This window comes from Castor canadensis, chromosome 5 (genome assembly GCF_047511655.1).
Source record: "Castor canadensis chromosome 5, mCasCan1.hap1v2, whole genome shotgun sequence".
In the NCBI taxonomy this organism is placed as follows: domain Eukaryota; kingdom Metazoa; phylum Chordata; class Mammalia; order Rodentia; family Castoridae; genus Castor; species Castor canadensis.
In genome coordinates, this window is record NC_133390.1 from 181,170,810 (window position 1) to 181,187,388 (window position 16,579).

General features: G+C 49.7%; 1 protein-coding gene across 9 annotated transcripts in view; it reads right to left on the reverse strand.

Annotated features, from left to right (window-relative positions):
* Window positions 1-3,103: 3,103 nt before the first annotated feature.
* Dido1 (death inducer-obliterator 1) overlaps window positions 3,104-16,579 on the reverse strand; it is a 53,056-nt gene continuing 39,580 nt past the window's right edge. For 8 of the 9 annotated variants that reach the window (XM_074075100.1, XM_074075098.1, XM_074075097.1 and 5 more), the window contains 2 exons: window positions 15,588-15,783; window positions 3,104-7,757 (listed from right to left, as the gene is read on the reverse strand). In XM_074075100.1, coding sequence (XP_073931201.1) covers window positions 4,501-7,757; window positions 15,588-15,783 — 3,453 coding nt within the window. In that variant the 3' untranslated portion in view covers window positions 3,104-4,500. Of the gene's footprint in view, window positions 7,758-7,779; window positions 8,729-8,942; window positions 15,784-16,579 lie in introns of those variants that run through there. The other variant, XR_012448343.1, reaches the window with a different exon arrangement.

Sequence of the window (16,579 nt, forward strand, 5' to 3'; positions counted from 1 at the left end):
GGACTGTAAGTTCCGAACACACACAAAATTCATATGACACCAGGTATCAGTGGCTCACACCTGTCATCGTACCTACTTAGGAGACAGCAAACAGGAAGATGGCAGTTCAAAGCCAGTCCGGGCAAACAGTTCACAAGACCCTATCTTGAAAAAACTCATCACAAAAAGGGCTGGTGGAGTGGCTCAAGGTGTAGGTCCTGAGTTCAAGCCACCGTACAGCAAAAAACAAAACAAAACCCCAAAAACCTCATGTGACAACACCCCATTGGAGATGTGGAGCAGTTTAGTCCCCCAGAGAGCTCCCCGTGATCCCCATGCCCTCACCCCAGCCATGGCCACCCCGATCTACCTTCTGATCCTTGAGGGCTTCCTCACCCAGCCTACCCCACTAGGGACCCATATGGCCTGTGGCCTTTTTACACACGCACCTGCCATTTGCCTGTGCTGCTGGGCATGCTGCAGCCAGCCCCTTGGACAGCAGGATCCACGTGTGGGTGTGCAGGGTGCCCATCAGGCCATCTCCTCGACCAGGGCCTCTTTAAATGCGCGCTCTTCGTTGCACTGCCAACCTCCACGCGGTTCCCAACACAGCAAACTCTGCCCAGTGTTGGCTTTTGCAGAGCCACTGGCCACCTTGTAAGTACAATACCTGCTGCCAGGAACCAATCCCCTCCCCTTGGGGTGGGTCCTCCTCTGACAACACTGGCTCTGACCTGTCCAGGAGGGTTGCTGGGTGGGTGATGACTTGTCGAGGCGCAAGTGCCACCTTTCTCAGGGGCTGTGTTTTGTCCCATTAGCCACGTTGTCTGTGAGACCTGGTTGCCCTGCAACTCCTTCAGTCAGCTATTGACACACAGCATCACAGGGCCATCTGCTGTGGTTTCAGTTCCCTTACCCACACTGGGCCTGATTTGCCCAGGGACAAAGTGCTCAGTGAGACCCCAGGCTCCAACCTCCCTTGTATCATGAGTGGGCATGCTGCACCTGGTCAAGAGGTGGCCAAAAGTTGTACAAATGCAGCAGGTATGCCTGGTTGGGCCTAGTCCCTCCTGCTGGCTTCTTTCCGGAACAGTGATGTGATGCCTGTAGCACAGCCTTCCTGCAACCATGAAGACAAAAGGCACAGCTGACGAAAGGCTGAGCAGAAAGTCAGATGCAGTCTGGACTCTGACATGGGACCAAACCATCCACTGGCAGCCCACCCCAGGCTTTGTGTAGTGCACACAAAGCCCTCTTTGCTTAAGTCCTGCTCACGGGGCTTTCCACTTCTGGTAAGTAAACATGTTTCTGTCTCTAACCAGTAGCAACTCAGCACAGCAAAAAGGCCTGTGCCAGCCACCACGATGGCAGTCCCTGGGCAGTTATCAAAGAGCTGGTCTTCAAGCGCCTTTCCTTCATTTCCCAGGTCCTCTACCATGAACATCTGGGACCTCACAATCTGACAAGGAACACGCATGCTCCTAAAAGTGGGAGATGGGAGCCTTCCGAACACAGCGAAAGCGTCAATAATATTTTTCAGTTTGTTTTTGTTTTAGCACTGGGGTTTGAACTAAGACCTCACACTTGCTGCTAGGCAGGGGCTCTTACTGCTTCAGCCACTCCACCAGCCCGAAACAATACTTTTGATGAATACTTGAAGCCTTTGGGAATTACCCAGAATGTAACAAAGAACATAAAAAACCCCCAAGGTCCTATAAAAATCTCAATTTTGTGAAAGAAAAAATGAGATGGAGAGGGAGAAAAAATGAAGGGAAACAGAGCAAGTGTTAGCAGCAGTCCCTGCTGGTATAACATAACAGCTGGGTTTGGGAACTGTCCCACAGGAGGCGTGGGCTAGAAGCAGGTGTACAACCCAGCTGCCTTCCTGACTCTTGCTGTGTTGCCCTAGGGCCTGAGCTCATGGTCCGAGTCTGTTAATAGACACCCTTCCTCCTTCTCTCTCGAAGGTTAGGCCTCATCCCAGAGCTTGTAGCCAAACCCACAGTGCCCACTGCTGTCCCTGCCTGGGGCACGGTCATCATTGCTTGTCACTGGTCTTGGTCATGATTTGGCAGTGTGTGGGGTGGATGGGCAGGAAGGGTGTCCATCCTCTTGGGGTTGACTCCTTTTTTTTTTTCCCCAAGAGTTGCCTCTGCAGACACGTCAAAACCAGGAGCCACGCCCAAGTGGCCCCACAGTTGGGTCTCCACAGGGCTTTGGGGTGAACAAAAATGACACCGAGTGAAAGTGAAAATAGGACATATTTCCAAGACATTTTGGGGACGGCCACATGCAGGCCACAGGGGCTCACCCACTTTTGTAGCTGTGCTGAACTTGCATTGGCAGCTGAATCTGAACTTCACTACTTGTGGGGACTCTCCAGAGCAGTCCTCCCTAGGAAGATATTCTGTGGTCATCTGCCATGCGGGGCAGGAAATGGCCCTTCCAAGGTGATGGAACCATCACAGAAGCAGTTTTGATGGCCATGAGGGTGGTCTGTGGGCTGCCTAGCCCCATTATTGCCCCAGAGGGACCCCTGTGTGCTCAGCTGGGAGGAGGTCAGAACTTCCATGAGCTCCACCAAATGCTCCGCCAAGCTGGGTCCTTGCTGCCCTGGGTTGCGCCACGGTCCCTGCTCCTGGCTGCTTGTGTTGTCCATGTTGGTAGAGCACCAGGTTCTGGTGCAAGTGTTACCAGCAGATGGCGTTCAAGGGCAGGACCATGTGAAGGCACCCAGGTCCACCAATTCTGCCTAACCAGTGGCTTCCTAACAGCCAGACACCCCTTTTAAGGTGGAGCCAGCAGTAAAGGGCCAGACTCACTCCTCCTGCACCTCAGCAGCTCTTGCTCCAACTAACAGAGTGACTAAAGCTCTGATGGCATCCTTGGGCTTCCTTATAGGAAGGGCACTTTCATCGGGGCCTCCGTGTTGGTCTCCAGCCAATGCCAGATCAGCTGACTGGCTACTGCCCATCCCCTGCACAGGGCCAGGTGGTGATTGAGACCTGGTGCCACCAGGCAGGCAGTGGGAGGATCCACCAAGGAGACCTGGGAGCCAGTTGTGAGCAGGGCACCCCTATCTACTCCTGTGCAAACTGGGGGAGGGGGGAGGTCAAGGCCGAGTGAAGACAGAGACAAGAACTCTGTAGGTATTTATTCTACTTCAAGTAACAAAACCTATGAAGTCCTGTGTTTTAATGTACAGTGATATAACACTCTGCGATACAAAATACAATTTACAGAAATTTCTATCAAGTACACCTAAAGAAACACACTTGATTTTTACACTTGGGTATTTAAATTAGAAAAATCTGCTTTATATGTAAAAAAATCTTCACATCATATTAGATGTGAAACTGACTTACTTCGATGTAGTTCAACCTACTGACACTTGGTTTGTGATACCAAACATCCCAAATTGCTAAGTTCTCCATGTTCTCTCAACTTAAAAATTTGTGCTATAAAGTGAAAAATCTGTAGTGATGCACAATGGAATAAAAGACTCCAAAGAACAAATGAAATTCTCTAATTTTATATCTGCAAAAGTAAGTTTATGAAAATATAAAAAGAATTATCAAAGTGTATTTATACAGGCAAATAAGTTAGCCAGCCTTCTCTATCTCACAATTCGGAAGTTCCTGGAAAATTGTGACCAGCAGCAGAACGCTGCATGTCAGTGAGAAGTCCTCTGTTTCACTTGTCCTCCTCAGACTTTGTACAAATATTGCTCCAATCCAGTGACAAACTCTCAAACCAATCACCTAACACATGGCAGCTGGGCTCAGATGCACGTCCTAGCCTGGGGAGCTGCTCGGAGGGCCAAATTTGACAAGGCGTTCCTGATTGTGTTCATCCAAGGAAGACACCCACCTCTCAACGCACACTAATTGGTTTGCTTTCTCTTTCTTTAGGCTAATAAAATCAAACATTTTCCAATAAATTGTTACTTAAAATGCAACAGTTTCTACTAGGACAGATGTTGCTTTGTTTTTAAAAAACATTTATGAGGTGATACATCCAGGGGAGCTACTGTCCTCCTGCAGCTGCAGCTCACCTGCCTGACAGTGCGCCACCCAGGACGGCCGCCAAGAGTCCTGGAGACAGTTTCAGAAACGCGGAAGCAAACAAAATGCCAGCAAAGGTATGGCTCTAGGTTCACTGACATTCTCTCAAACTCTATTTGGAGTCTATCTAAAGTTATCTGTGGAAAAAGATGACTGTGTAATCTGAAAAAGCAATATGCTTTTGTAAGTACTCTCCCATTTCTGTAACCTTAAATGGAAAATTTGAGTTTTTTAAAAAAAAATCAGCATTGTAAAGATGGGAAATTTTGTAAGAAACCATTATGCACAAAATTACAGCAATTCTTAAAGTCCAGAATGTTCTATCCGCACCTAAGCTCATGGCCATTTCAAAGACTGCTCAACACACTTTATGAACTTGTCTTTTTAAGAGGATCCCTGCCCACCCAACTGAGCCTACACACGTGAGAGTGGCCAAGCCCGTGCCCAGTGCAGGCCTCTAGGCCTGGGAGGAGGCTGCACCGCCTTCACAGGTCCTGGTGGCCTCAGGCTTCTGGTCCCGTGCACTCTCTCTGCTCTTGCTGCGGTCCTTGCGGTCCTGACCTCGCTCTCTAGGCTCTCGGTCTTTGTCACGGGCCCTCTCCCGGTCTCGGTCTCTGCTCCGGGACCTGTCTCGGTCCCGCCTCCTGTCGCGGTCACGGTTTCTGCTCCTCTCCCGGCTTCGGTCCCACTCCTTGGCCCGTTCGGCCTCCCGCTCTTTGTCCCTGCTGGTGTTCCTCTCCCTGCCTCTGTCCCATTCCCGGCCACAGTCTTTTTCCCGGTGTCGTTCCCACTCCCGGCTCCTCTCCCAGTCTCTCTCTCGACTCCAGTTCCTGCCTCGTTCCCGTTCTCGCCTCCTGTCCTCAAACACCCGGCCCTGTCGGTTCTCTGGCCCTTGGGCTTCAGACTCGTCCAGTGGCTTTTCTTTGGGCCCACCTTCGAACCTCTCCCTTTGCCTCCCTTCAAAAGCCGGGTTCCGGTACTCATGGCCTTTGCCTTCTCGGAAATCAGAAGCCGCCCACTGTCCATCAGCCTCAGGGCCCTGTCCAGGTGCCGCACCAGAGGGCAGGGCTGCAGCTGGGCCTGCCTCATCCCACCTGTCCTTTCTGTGCTGTGGGGGGTGGCTTGGGAGCTCCAGCAGGGGCCTGGGGGGAGGCTTCATTGTTTGCGAGGAGGGTCCCTGAAAGTGAAATCGGGAAGGTGTTTGTTCGTTTTTTTCAGAAAAGGGAACAGGGCCCCTTGGTCCTCCAAATGGCAGGGGTGCTGGTGCCCTCTGACCTGCAAACCTGGGCGGTGAGTTCACTCTCTGTTCCTCAAACTGCTGGGGCTGACCACCCCGGGGACCTGGCATGAAGCCTGGTGCTTGGCCTCTGGGTCCTTCAAACTGACTGGGATGGGAACCCCGAGCAGTTTCAAACTGATTAGGATGCGGCCCGCGGGGGCCCACAAAATGGCCAGGGGGTGGTCCTCTCTGGCCTCCAAATTGAGAGGGTGGGGGGCCTCCTCGGGGCCCTTTCAGCTGAGTCAGCAGAGGTCGTCTCTGGCCTCCAAACTGGAAAGGTGTGGTGACTCTGTTCCCCATGAACTGAGCCTGCTCTGGTCCTTCACACTGGCCAGGGGCACTGGTCATCTCACTGTATGGGGTGTCCTGGAATTCCCTTTTCTCCACATGGAGATCCTTGCGTTCTTCAAACTGGGCCGGTGCTCCTCCTCTAGGCCCGCCAAGGTAAGAGGGCGAGGGGCCCCTGTTGTCCCCATAAGGAGGTGGCCCATGTTGCCCCGAAAATAAGGAAGGGATGGGCCCTTTCTGGGCTCCAAATCTGGCAGGTGGAGGTGGAGGTCCTCTTGACCCGTCATTGTTAGGCGCATTCTCTTCTGAAAATGGAAGGACTGGCCCCCGTGGTCCTGGGAAACTGGGGCCATGAAGTCCTGACATCCCAAAAGTGCGAGGTGTGGGTTCACGCTGGCCTGGAAACTGGGGCTGAGGAGCTCCTCCCCTTTGCCCAGACACAGGGAAGGAGGCTGTGCCCTCGACAGGCCTGGGCTGTGGCTCTCGGCCCCCCTCAGTGTCCACTGCTGGGCTATCACTCTTCCCAGCAGACTGAGCATTTCTTGGGTCCTCATATTGAGACGAACCAAGTGACTTTTCCTGAGATGTAAATATTGGACCTGAGAAAGGCTCCCTTCCCCCAGGAGCATTAAAATTCTGTGCATCATTCTGCATTGAGAAGCCGGGTTGAAAGGATGTGCTCGGAGGTGTGGGCAGCAGCACTCTCCGAGCAGGTCTAGCTGCACCATCTCCAGTTGCTGGAGGATGAGTGTTCTCCAGGGGCGTCACAGGGTTTCTGTGGTGCTCACACCTCTGGCCATCCTGCTCAGATATCAGTGCAGCTTTTTCACCTGGAGCCCAAGGAGTAGTTCCTGACTCCTTTACTTCCTGGGCCAGCCCAGACACCTGGCCTGCTGCAGCCCCAGCAGCAGGACTCTCCCTTGGAGCACCCTGCATACTCGGGGTGCTGCCCACTTGGCCCCTGGGGGAAGGCTCACTCTCAATGCTCTCAGCAGCTAGCCGCCTGGCCTGCCGGGGGTCTCTACTCTGCCTCAAGTCCGAGCTGAGGCTCGTTCCCGGGGCTCCCTGACTCAAGTCTGAGGCTTGCTGTTCCTGCGGGAATAGCTCTGCCTTGGCCAGCGATGACTTTGGAGGTGGAGACATCAATGCATCTGACACAGAGAAGTGTGCCATGGAGACCCCAACAGCAGCCCTCTGCTGCCTAAGAGCTTCTTCCTGCTCCTCCAGCTGTCGCTTCTGCTCCTCTATTTGTTTGTTCAGTTCTTCTAACATTTTCTGTTGCTCAACCAGAGAGGGAGTGGAGACGCCAGCAGCATATTCCACTGGCCTCTCTGTGGCGTTGCCATTCACGTCTGTGCACATCCTGTTGGGCAGGTCATCAATAGTCACTTTGGCTTCTTCTAAAATGGTCTCATCCTCCGGGTCGTAGGCTACCTCTTCCCTCTCAGCTGTTTCAGGAGCCTTCTCCGCATCATGGTGCCTTCCTTGCTCAGGAAGCGGGGTGTTGAAGGCTCTTTCGGGGTCATACTCTTCCTCAGGGTCATAGGGTCTATCGTCTTCTTCCTCCTCCAGAGCCTTATCTTTTGAGAACTGACCAAACTGCTGAACAATTGGATCCAGTAACGGAGGTGCTGACACACCGTCTTCACCCTTGGTTTTAGACTCCTGATGGGGAGCTGGAATAGGTCCAGCAGACTCTTTGGCAGGGGGTTCAAAAGATTTCTTCTTTCCAAACAGAGTCTGTAGGATGTGTTCCAGTGGTGAGGCTGTTTTTGACGCGGCTGAAGCGACAGGGGAAGCTGCTGTGGTGACCACTGCTGATACAGTGGACGCTGTGCTGGTGCTAGTGGCACCTGGCTTGAGGGATGAGAGGATTTTCATTACTGGGGGCTCAGGAAGAGGGGGTGGGGGTGGAGGAGACCCAGGGGGCGTGGTGCTGACAGCTGTGTCCACAGAGTGGGGCTGGCACTTAGGGGGCTTCTTCTCAGACTGTGAGGTTGCAGTTACTTTGGGATAGATTGGAGCATCCATTTCTTCTTGCTGAAGTCGAGCCCGTTTCTCCTCTATTTCGCCAGCACTCGAAGGACGTTTTATTTTTTGACAGATTACTAACCCAAGGATTATATTTGGACGTGGTGACTCAAGACCTGAAAAACAAAATATTTGTGCAAATTTTAGGATATAAGTTCAGTTTTTGTGCTTCAGAGGCAAATTTTATTAAGGTCTTTTCATGAGAATGTTTAATAGGCAGAGGAAGAACTTCTGTGGAAAACAAAATCAAGAGTTTTTGAGCTTGTTGCAAAAGATCAGGTGATTCCAGTCCCTGAACACAACAGGGTGCCTGCCTGGTTGGTCTGAGTGGCAGCTGTCTGAAAGAGGATGCGTGATTAACACATGGGTCACAAACTACAAACCAAGGACCCAAGTCACAAGCAAATTCATTCCACCATCAGAACGTATGCTCCATCTTTTAAAAAGTTACATATATAGCTAAAGCTGCAGCACAGGGGCAGTGGCGAGGAAAACCCTAGGCCAATGTCTGTCTATCCTGGGCCACAGGTATGAATGCACTAAGGTTTCAGACAAAATCTCAGCTCTGTCCTTTTATTTGCCCCTTGCTACCAGGGCCTTTTTTGTCTTAATCCTATGAGTTGCAAGACATAAGTTAAGCTAAATGGACTAATGGTAAATGTTTGATTAGGGATCAATTCAATTCAATTTAGTGACCAATGAAGCACAGCCATTGAATTCATGTCTTTGGGACCAGAATTATTATGAAGGGAAAAAATGAAACTGTCTGAAACAGTTAAATATTTTCGGTTTAGAATAAAATTCACTGAGCATTAACCTATCAAGAACTATCCACTGGTGTGCACATCTGTAATCCCAGCACTCAGGAGGCTAAGGGAGAAGGACTGAGAGTTTGAGGCCACCTGGGCTATCTAGCAAGTTCCAGGCTGGCCTGGGCTATGTAGCAAGACACCGTCTCAAACAACAACAAAATCCCAATTACCCACTGTTTTAAGTTTTCATAAACACAGGGCATTCAGTACATTGGGGGGTAAAACAGGCAGGAAACACAGGAAATTTAGGGTGCAGGGCTTTGAAAGATAATTACCTCTTTCCGACCTGGGCCGGTTCACCCCTCCTTAGGCAACCTGGTGGTCCCCCGCTCCCGGGAGGTCACCATATTGATGCTGAACTTAGTGCGGACACCCGATCGGCATAGCGCACTGCAGCCCAGAACTCCTGGACTCAAGCGATCCTCCTGCCTCAGCCTCCCGAGTAGCTAGGACTACAGGCGCGCGCCACCGCGCCCGGCAGATAATTACCTCTTTGAAAAGGATCATTTCAAACATTCTAAGTTGTGGTGACATTAACCAGGAGTGCTAATATTCCAGTAACAGCATCCCCATTCCTATACTCATGATAAATCAAGAACACCATCTCACAAAACAGGTACTTAGGGGAACATAGCTAAAGTTAATAGAGTTGTATATTCAATTTCCAGATAATTTTACATTACTGTGGCATAAAGTATTCACAGTACTTTCTTACAATTATGGCCACTACTAAGTGTCTCGTACTCTTCCAGTGACTTTAAAGGTTACTACAAATCACTTCTAACAGTTGTTTTCGGACACTTATGTAGGTTGGTATATGGGTGGTGTCAGTCTTCCTAAATCCTGGTAAGGCTACCAGCAGGCTAAGCATTTGGGGAAACACCCTTTCCCACAATTCAGGAGGAAGACCTGGCCTGACCATGCAAGCTGGCAACCGAGAGTTCACACACACCTGTTGTTCTCCCTCCTTCCAAGCATCCTGAGGCCTCATTTCCTGAGGGTTTGTTCAAGAGCTGAGACAGACCTGTAACTGTCATGTGCCCTATTGTCTCCTCCTACTCCCACCCCACCATCCTTTCACTGAAGAAAGGCACTGAGCATCAGAAGAGCTAGCAGAGGAGAAACAGTAACTGCAAAGCCAGGTCAGTCACCCCAAACATCAAACCTGAACTTCTGTCAACAAATGTGGAGGTTATTCGACCAAGTTCATTTCCCAATGAATATGAAGGGCATTTTTACTAAAAACAGTACTTGTTTTTTCCCTGTGGTAGCTATTTACTACTTTATAGCTTATTCAAGTACATAGTCTTGGGGGTACAGTTGATTGTTAAGCCAGTCTTCTGGCCTTTCTGGACAAGTGACTTGAAAACAGCCCGAGCTTGCAGAGCAGGCTTGAGAGCTGAGCACCTGTAGAACACTTGGGCCTCAAGCCTGAAGCCCGTAAGCCAGGCTCTTTCCAGAACCTGATGCTAGAAGCAGAAATAGGTTCAGCTGGCTGTGGGATGGGGAAAGAGCACGGCGTCTTGGTGTGGGGAGAGTGGGAAGCTCAGTGTGACTCCTTGCCCCTCACGAAGCGGGGCTATGCTGCCTCACTCCAGGAAAAGCCTAACTTCCATGGGGCTGGTGTCCCAGCTGGTGGTATGGAAGTCTCAGGTCACCAAAGTTCAAGTGCTAGGCACACCCCACTGTGAAAGGCTGGAAGACAAGACCCTGTCCTTGTGCAGTGCTCCACTCCAGCTACGACTAGGAGTGGCCCAATGTGCTCATAAATGAAAATCAGTGTACTCCAACTGTGCAAGAGTCTCCAGACTGACCTCTGTTGTCACTGCCCTTGCAGTAAGGTGACGTCTGCCACTTAGTAAGTACACTGGTTTTGAGTACAGCAGGCTGTGTGAACTTGCATCCGACTTGGTGCTATCTCCTGATTGTCCCATCTGTACCCTGAAGGAGCTAATCGAGCACCAGACAGGTCAGTGTGCTCTGGATTTCCCACTAATCTTCCCCAATGCTAAGTTCAGACTGGGCTGCCTGAGAACGCACACCACCTGACTCACGTATTGATGCTACCATGTCGCAATCGGTATCTGAAATATAGTAACACTTTGGAAACAGCTTCTACTTGTGGAATAAAATCACTTATCCATCTTGGGCTTACCAGCAACTTCACTGAGGAAGGAAGGGTATGTCTCAAGTTAATAATGCTAAGAAAGGTGTAGTTGGTAGGAAAAATGACAAACCAGGTCAAAAGGTCACAAGTCCACCTAGTAGTGCCCCAGGTTTCTTGGGGCCCATTTTCTAGGCTCACCCCATTTTGGCAGCCACCATCTTAAGCGTGCTAGTCCCTGGGTGTTGGTGTGTGTGTCCTGAGAACAATGGCCACACAAGCTGCAGTGCAGAAATGGGGCCAGTCTGAGTCAGGGCTGGGCACAGACCCTTACTTACCCACCCCTCTTCAGAACTGTTGTGAGGTTTCCAATTCATACAGTAGGTTAAAAAAAAAACAAAAAACTAAACAGGCGATGGAATATGGAAGTACCAGCTGCAGTTAAAATGTGCTGTCCTCCATGTGCACAAGGGAGGCCTACGTGCCTCGGTCAATGTTTGCCTTTGGAAAATGTCACATATATAAAAACAAGCCCTTTAAACTCTGTGTCTTTCATGGTGTAAGGAGCCAGCCTCAGGAAAAGAAACGGAGAAACCAAGGACAAGGGGCACAATCGAAAAGGCATGTATCAATTAATCTCCTGGGACAAGTCTAAAACCAGGACCTATACCCAGGTTTGTCAGCAACAGGGACTGAAGATGATGATGTAGCCAGAAGAAAATCACTGCTTCTACAGACAACAGAAAGTGGTGGTCAGTGACCTCCCATGTATACTACCCCTGATGTCACAGGACAGTACTTTCTTTTATTAAAGAAACCACCTGAAAGCTGGTTCCTCTACTGACCCCTCAGCTACCAAAATAATGCCTTTAAATCCACCTGATATGTTCAACTATTCATTTAAGATGAAAACCTTCCTATGATCTGAACCTGTCAAAACAAAAAACTGTTGCACCTGCAGGAATAAAAATTGTATGGAAGTTAATAGACAGTAGTTCTTAAGTATGATTCAGATTTGGCAAATATGGGGGGAAATAAACTTCTCCAACCCACCAAGCGCACAGACACACACACACACACACACACACACACACACACTCACTCACTCACTCACTCACTCACTCACAGGTCCCTCCCTCTTTTTCAATTTTGAATCCCTAAGACCTAGAGGAAGCCACTGGGCCCAGTGCCTGGTTTAGGTAAGAGGAGGGAGCTGTGCATCTTCTTCCAGGTGCCAGGTGTAGAGGATGCCCTGGAACAGGCCAGCCTACTATGCACTGCTTGGAGGACAGCCACTGGCACTACCAGAGGCAGGTCATGCTGGCTTACAAGAAGCAGAAGTAGACCTACGACAGGTGGCCAAAGCTGCTACATAGTTCCCAGTCAGACAAACAATGACCAGTTTCCATGACATACTTTTATTGATTTAGAATGAGAAAGTAATACATTACATTCAATACTATATTTGGCTTTGATTACAGTTGCTGTGCAAAGCTGTTAACATACACACATGAAAACTGAAGTGCTTACCTGCCAGTATTTCCAGGCATAGAACTTTCCAGCTAATTGAGAAGCAGTTTAAAGTGAACACAGAAGAGAGTTGAGTCTGATACTCCTCTAGGAATGCTTTGCCATGTAGTCAGAGAACGTTCTCTACCTCAGAGCACCTGAGGAGATGAACTGTGTTCGCAGTGAACCTGAGCTGCCCAACAGGCATCTGCATCAAGCCCGAGGGCTCTTGGTTTTGACTTGACACCTGGCGAGAGGATTGGTGACTGCTGTGTGGGCTTCTTCCAGCCCAGTGCCATCAGGGCCAGAGAATGGGTAAGTGAGCCCCCCTGACTGGTCTTCTTGCTCTTGTGACTGAGGCGCCAGGTCCCAACCACCCCCACGAGACCCTGTCAGTGACTCTGAAGTCCAGCTGAACTAGGTGTAAGTGGAAAGGATGGACAGTTGAGTTAAAGGAACCTCAGCTTTCTTGCTGTCCTTTAAAATAGCGTTATTTAAAACATGACTGACAGAACAAGACAACCCGTATTTCTGTAAAGTGGTCATTAGATATGTGATGCCAAGATTCCTAAAGAAATCAGATGGCTCTGGATGTGCTTCAGGGTGGCCTGTGAACAGTGTGTGACTGCTGAGGAGCCCACAGGGCAGCTCTCCATGACCATGGCCACCACAGTGTAGCTGGGACAAGGACCACACACTGGCCACAAGGCAGGACACTTAGATGTCCTGTGAGGGCATGGCTAAGCATGGGTCACGGCTTACTTCCTAAGTGTCAGCAGAATTCACGAGGCCCGTTAGCAGAACCTATGTGGCCATGAGTCCAGGAGGGGAGGGATACTTGTGACTCTGTAAACTGAGGCTCTTGGGTATGTGAATCACTCTCCTGCAATGAACCTTTCCACATCCATCATGACCTTCAGCCCAGGACTGATTCCATCTGCTCATGTCAGCCTCTGACTTGACTGGTGGCTCTAAGGCAGAGGTGCTACATCTTCTTTAGTCCTATATGGCTTCGTGCATTACACAGAGTGGAGGGGCAGAGCCTTGGCACTGAGAAAAAGGCTTTTGGGCGTAGGGGGCCAATGCAGACCCAAGCCCCCAGCTCTCTGTATAAGCAGGTGCTGAGAATGAGCTGTGGGTCTGCTGAGACACTGCTACCACTCGCCAACAGGCCTCAGCTACCCAAGGCTTCTGTGCAGAACATCAGACCATGAGGACAGGGACAACAAGCCAGGTGCAAGGATCCAGCCCAGCCTTACACACACACACACACACACACACACACACACACGCACGCACGCACGTATCACAAGACTAGGACACATGTACACACTTGTACCTAGGAAATGCCAAGTCAAGCCATCAGTGTGAGAGGCAGGTCCAGTTGCAAGTCTGACCTGGGCCACGGCTTCTGTCCTGCCAGTGTGCAAATGCTACACACGTAGTCAGGCCAACAGTGGTATCAGGATAAAGACAACATAGTGAAGTCCTTAAGTTAAAAATTCTTTGCAAGTTAATAGGCAATATTTCATTCGTTACTCTTTTTAACACTCTCCTTCCTGTCCTAACAAAATATATTTGTTCTTATTGTGGCTGGAAACCTTTCTGTCCTTTTAGTGTCCCCTTTAGGTAGTGTCATGGCCTCCACAAGTGCTGTGGTGAGGGAGTGTGACACCTGCTTGGCTGGTCACAAAGTATGAGTCTGGGTGGTCAGCACCCATCATCTTAGTGGGTGAGGCTACTGAGAAGCACAGTGTGGCTCTGTCCTGCCCCACAGTCCTATACCCACATGACTGGCTGTGGGGCTCACAGTAGAGGCGCAGCTCCCTTGACCCCCTTCCTGTGCTTGGCAGGGACCACTGATGGCCCGTGCACTGCCATGCCCACTCTCCACCCAACAATCCCTTCTCATCTGGCAACGTCAGGTTGGAGATGGGGTAGGGACAGCACGAAAGGATGAAATGTTGCTTTAATTGTTTATCAAGAGAAGGCTCAGGATCCAACTCACATTTTTATAATAAAAGCTGCTCTTCTTCACTCAAGAAGAAGGTACTCCTGGTGACATATGTCCCTGTCACAGGGAACAACATGTGGACACTACCTCCTACCCATGAGTTTATACACTGGTGACTGACCAGTTCTCTTCAGGGGTGCTGAGAGGTCAGCTTCTGCATCTTCACCTCCAGTAGGATGGGACACCTCCTCCCCTTGGTCATGAGTATGCTGGCCAGCACTCTTCACACAGCTGCCACCAAGCACCTTCAGGACTCCTGTTGCTGCCCAGCAGGTGGCATTTCTTTACCCCAAATAGGGTTTGACAGGACACACTAAAGCATCTTGCTTTTTAAATGTGCTTGGCATTAAATTACTACATCATGCCAGCTAGTATTTAACTATGGAATTATCAACTCCCAACAAATACCTTAGGGTGCATAACTCCACAAAGCAGGCCCAGGCTGAACCCATGCCAGACTCCAGTCAGGCCAAGGGCCACACTTAGCGTGATGGGCTCGGGCCCCTCAGGATCCCAGATAACTTAGATGTAGCAAGGGTTGAGAGCGCCACACAGGCGGTGGCAGGAACACTTGCTGAGGCCTAGGAATGGGACCAAGGGCACTTGGTGCAATGGGCTGCACCTTTAAGTGTTTGGGTGCATTTAGACCACCTCTATGACAAAGTACCTTAAAGAGCATTTAGCATGTGTCAAACTCAGGCTTGTGGTAAGACCAATCCTCTGGTGACATCATGGTCAAGGAGACCTTCAATTCAGGCCCCCAGGGGCAAGTCCCTAACTGAAGTCATGTCAGTGTTTTGAAGGGGCTAAGAAGAGCTGGACACTACTGGACCAAGACTCCCCTCAGAATCATCTCAACCCAGGACAAATCTGGAATATTTCTGGAATGTTAATCAACAATTAATCCTTTAAATAGTACTTCTATGGAATAAGCAAACACAAAGATGTTTGTTAAAGATCAAAACTTGAGCAGGGGATTTAAAAGTATTTTGAGAAATGCTCTTCTGTATGTCACTATTTTTCATACCTGCTAGGAATCCATCTCTGTGGGAGAGGTACCCTCAGAAGGCAAGAGACCACTCACTCATTGATACTGGCTCTCTCCTGAGCTGAGCGGCAGCAATGAGCCTTTCCCTTGGACTGAAGGGCACCCCCAGAAGCCAGGTGTCTTTCCTCTCCTCGAGGCTGGTCCTCATGTCCAGGCATTTGAACAGTCCACTGGTCTGAGACTGCAAACACACTTGTTGGAAGTGGACTTTCCCCTCTTCCTAAAATACCTGAGGTAATTTTTATACTAATGGGGTACTTTTTAGGGCCATATCCCTACATACCAGAGGAAGGTTCCTCGGCCAACACTGCTTCACTCTCTTTCCTAATTCTGGCTCTGGGAAGTCTGGTTTGGGGTAGGCAGCAGATCCACCCTGTGACAACTTGGTAGACTCCCACCAGTGGGGAGGGGTGTAGGGACCAGATGTGCCTCATGAATTCCCAAAAAGTGGGTGCTTACCTGGTCCCTCAAAGGGCAAGAGTTTAGATGGTACGGGGTCCTTAGCACTCAGTGGAATCAAGTAGAGGTCCTTGACATGCCTGTTGTTATTAGCTACCACCCCAAAGCGGCCACGGCTGCTAAAATAGGAGTAGAGAGAAATGTAGGCAACCTCTTCCTCCTCTGTTGCAGGGTGAAAGCGGATCAGACAGAGCTCCTGCAAGGCAAACAGAGCACAGGGCAAAGCAGTCACCTGTGGCTGCCCCAGAACAAGCATGTTTGTAAAGTCTGTTCCTGAACCTCCAACGAAGGTCCTCAAATAGGAGGTTTAAGCAATTCTGATCTGATTTCATAGTCCTGCTGTTCAGCATGTTAAGATAATGAAGTGTAAAGGAAACACAGGCTCCAGCTTCAGACTGTTGGACTGAAATCTCGGTCTCAGCATGAAACCCTTTCAGTGACTTCCACTCAGCCTCCAACGCATAGGGTTCTATGTCAATGAGTGGTCCGGGTGCAGCGTCAGCTCAGTAGTGTCTGAAACAGCAAGCTTTCAATACATAGGCAGAGATGGAGGTTTTGGAGAACAGGTCATGTGACCCACAAGAGTCATCTGGATGTCTCCACATAAGAGGGCCAACCTAGACAACAGGGTTTAACCCCTTTAGTCAGCTTGAGGAAAATTACAGCCCACCCTAAAGGGTGCAGCACATGCCAGCTGTAGTTGAACCTCGGGGGTTCCACAGAGGTCAAAGCCCCCTCACAAGCTCAGGCTGAGTGTCTGAGAAAGGTCACTTTCAAGTCCCCACCTTCCTTTCTTTCAGTCATGAAAATGGAAGCAAATTTTGCATATTTTTTTCTAAATTTAACCATACACACGATTCTAATAAATCAAGAAACAAACTCCTGCCAATGTACTACTCAAACACACCTTCTTACCTACTTAAACTATGAACATTTTAAATATCTGATAAGTTACAGACTGTCATCTCAAGTATCAACTCATCCAAATGAGA